Source organism: Fragaria vesca, linkage group LG7 (assembly GCF_000184155.1).
Source record: "Fragaria vesca subsp. vesca linkage group LG7, FraVesHawaii_1.0, whole genome shotgun sequence".
Lineage (NCBI taxonomy): Eukaryota > Viridiplantae > Streptophyta > Magnoliopsida > Rosales > Rosaceae > Fragaria > Fragaria vesca.
The window spans coordinates 6013715-6017134 of record NC_020497.1 but is presented as its reverse complement, the minus strand read 5'-3'; the positions used below and the strand labels follow the sequence as shown (position 1 = coordinate 6017134).

Sequence of the window (3420 nt, the reverse complement as noted above, 5' to 3'; positions counted from 1 at the left end):
GCTGGAGAAAAAGGAGGTTTCCGCTGCAGTAGGTCTTATCACCCTTGAACTCCTTGATTCCATTCATCAACCATAGGAAAGAGTAAGCAGCCCAGTTCATGGATGAGATGCGGCTAGTGTCCTTGAGGAGTACCAACCACTTCTTCGGAAGGGAGAGTGAGGCAGTGGGCCTGAGGATAGTGGTCAGTGTGAACCAAACAAACACTCGCTTGAATTTGTCGTCGGCTACCGTTTGAGGATCCACCAAATACCTCACCAACTCCTTCGAATAGATCTTCCCATCAGACCGAGAGAACTGACTGATTATATCCATCAACTCAGGGTGATCCTTGAACGAACCAGCCTGAATGACCTCCTCCCCACCATTCTACAACCCCATCACCTGAGCAACATCAGACGCAAAAATTTCAATCAACTTCCCATACAGCTGAATGGTTCCTTTTTCGGGGTCTACCAAATCCACAAGAGCGCGCACCATCGAGTGGCGCAGTCTCGTCCCAGCAATCTTCAACAACACACCAAAACAGAGCTCTTCACATGCTGCCTTCTTCACATCACTAAACTGAGAAACCACACTCCTGAAGGACTTTGGAGAGCATCTACTGTCAAGTGTTACCAGTTCCAAAGACTCATCAGAAGCATCATCTGTGGTATGTGATGGCTCTGGAATGTACTTTTGTTTTTTCTCGAGAGGAAACATACTCCATTCTTGTGAAGACTCCAAGAGGAACTGAAACAAAATCAATACACAATCACTTCATACAAGCATCAACATACGAAATAGATCTAGGAACCCACACATATAAGGCAACTAACAACCCACAAATCAAGATACAATGCAATCCGAAGACGGTACTCACAGTGTTATTCATCTCCTGTGGGGGATTGATGGTCTTGTGCCTGATATGACTGCAGAATTCATACAATCGAAACATGCAGTCCGTAACCATACAATCGAAATAGTAAACAAACACAGTTCCACAGAATTCATACAGTCGAAACAAACATTGAACAAACTTACAGGTAATTTAAAAATATCCCCCCTTTGTTGGAGTTTTTCTTCAGCTTGGGCTTCAGTGGAGACCTCATCTTTGCAACCTTACTAGATTTTGCCTCCTCACCGGCCATTTCGGGTTTTGACGCCTCCGCCGCAGCTTCATTCGCAATAACCAACATAGAGCATGGGGCACTGGAGTCAAGAGCTGAATTCGACAACTTCTCAATTGCCAGTTTCTTTTTGTCTTGCTCCACTAATCGCACTTGGGGATCAAAGACAGTGTCGGAGCTGCTGCTTGGTGGATCGATACCCAACAATCGGGAACTCTTCCTCGCCCTTCCATCTGCGTCCGAGGCATTAGCCCTTTTCCTCTCTTGGACAGCCTTGGGCTTCTTCGTCGGGGCCTTCTTCGGCGGCGACTTTTTCGTTTGTTTTTTCACCGGGGGTTTCTTCTTCGGCGGCATCTAGGGCATTCAAAACTTCAAAATCAATTAGAATGCCCTAGGGCTGGTGGGAAGAGAGTAAGGATAGAAAGAGAGAGTTATGCGCAAGAGTGTTGAGGATTCAATTGGATTTTAAAAGGGTGACTTAACGGTGTTAAAGGGTGTCAATCAATTTCAACAACTTATGTTTTTTTGGATTACGAATTTCAACCACAAACAAAACGATACAAGAGTTAGGGGTTAACGGTGTTAAAGGGTGTGAATAATTTTTTACTTTTTTAATACGGATTTGCAACTGTTGCCTTCGGGGTTTACATGATTGTGCGATCGAGATTTGAATTAGGGTATAGAGCGGACGGCTGGGAGCATGACACGTGGCGATCCAAGTGCTGTAGGGTTCGGCCAATGGAGAGCAAGAGAGATGACACGTTGGCGATCCAAGATAGACATGTCTTATGTTAATCATAGACATTTCTCATGAAAAAAGTAGTTGTGTCTTATGTTAAATGTAGATTTTGCATCTTTTACCTTGGGTTGCTTCAATCTCAATAACAATTTAGATTTCCAGAAAGTCTACTTTTCTTTGATTTCTCTTATGTTAATGGTGGACATTTATTATGAAAATAGTAGTTTTGTCTTATGTTAAATGTAGACTTTGCAAATTTCTAGTAAACTTAGCTCATGTGAGTAGTAGAATTTGGTGATTTTGGGTACACATATCTCATGATTTGGCTACACTTTTAGGTCATGATGATTTAGGTAGACTTATGTCATGATTTAGACTATTGAGTGTGGCTTACATCATGAAGCAAGTGTACTACAACTCTGCAGCAAGTAATGATGACACTACTACACTGCAAGTAATGACCATAATTAATGTAATTAACTTGATATAAAATACCAAATATAGGGTTTATTCAATCCTCAAATATTCACTCAAGAAAATTAAAAGAAAAACAAAGAGGCAGATGTTATTATGACCATTCGAGCCGTGAAGGGATCACAATCATATTTCATTGATGTAATAGTTTTAGGGTTGTAGCTCATACATCAAGAGACAACAACCTGACAGGATTAGGGTTTCGCTCCCCAACTACTTTCGATTCACATTATTCTGTTTCTTGGGCCAACACACTTACCGTATTTGGGCCAACAAATGTGGATTCATAAACACAATTCATAGGCCTAGTAATTGTATCTTCCCTGTATCTTTATGAAGAACAGATTTCCAGAAAGTCTACTTGTGTTATTAGTACTTGTAGACTTGGGTCATTTTGGGTACATGAAGAACAGTTTTCCAGAAAGTCTACTTATATGTGCGAGTTGTCACAAATTACTAGTAAACTTAGCTCATATGAGTAGTAGACTTAGGTCATTTTGGGTACACATAGGTCATGATTTGGCTACACTTATAGGTCATGATTTCGCTCGACTCTTGATACTTGTAAGTTTATGTCATGATTTAGACAATTGAGTGTGGCTGACATCATGAAACAAGTGGACAGTTAATGCAATTGACCAACATCGTGCTTACCCTTTGGCTTGCGTGCTTACCCTTTGGCTTGCTTTATAATCTGAAAGGTTGTGTTACTTTTCTGAAAACCACTTTCTTCAACAAAAGGCTTCCCCAGTTTACACCGAACCAGTTTCAATCCCTTTCAAGTTTTCACTGTTATCAATGGAAAAACTCAGCCCGAACGATCTTCCTTTCTTCCTTGCCAAGTTTGACAAGGCGGGGATTAACGACACTGAATTGGTATGAGTTATTTCATGAAATTTTATACTCCCGTTGCATCTATCAGTCCTAATCATTTCTTTGACGTTGCAGGAGATACCATTGTCATTTTCTAACAAATACATGGTAGAAGACAACGAAAAACATGGTTCGGTTCACTTGGACGGTTATAACCGAAGCTGGGAAGTTTCTGTGCGACGACGTCATGATTTCGTTGTGTTGGGCAGAGGATGGAAGAAATTTGT

General features: G+C 41.2%; 1 protein-coding gene across 1 annotated transcript in view; it reads left to right on the top strand.

Annotated features, from left to right (window-relative positions):
- Positions 1 to 3050: 3050 nt before the first annotated feature.
- Positions 3051 to 3420, top strand: part of LOC101308033 — an 802-nt gene continuing 432 nt past the window's right edge. Inside the window, exons 1-2 of the mRNA XM_004308365.1 lie at positions 3051 to 3196; positions 3269 to 3367. Coding sequence (XP_004308413.1) covers positions 3119 to 3196; positions 3269 to 3367 — 177 coding nt within the window. The 5' untranslated portion in view covers positions 3051 to 3118. The remainder of the gene's footprint in view (positions 3197 to 3268; positions 3368 to 3420) is intronic.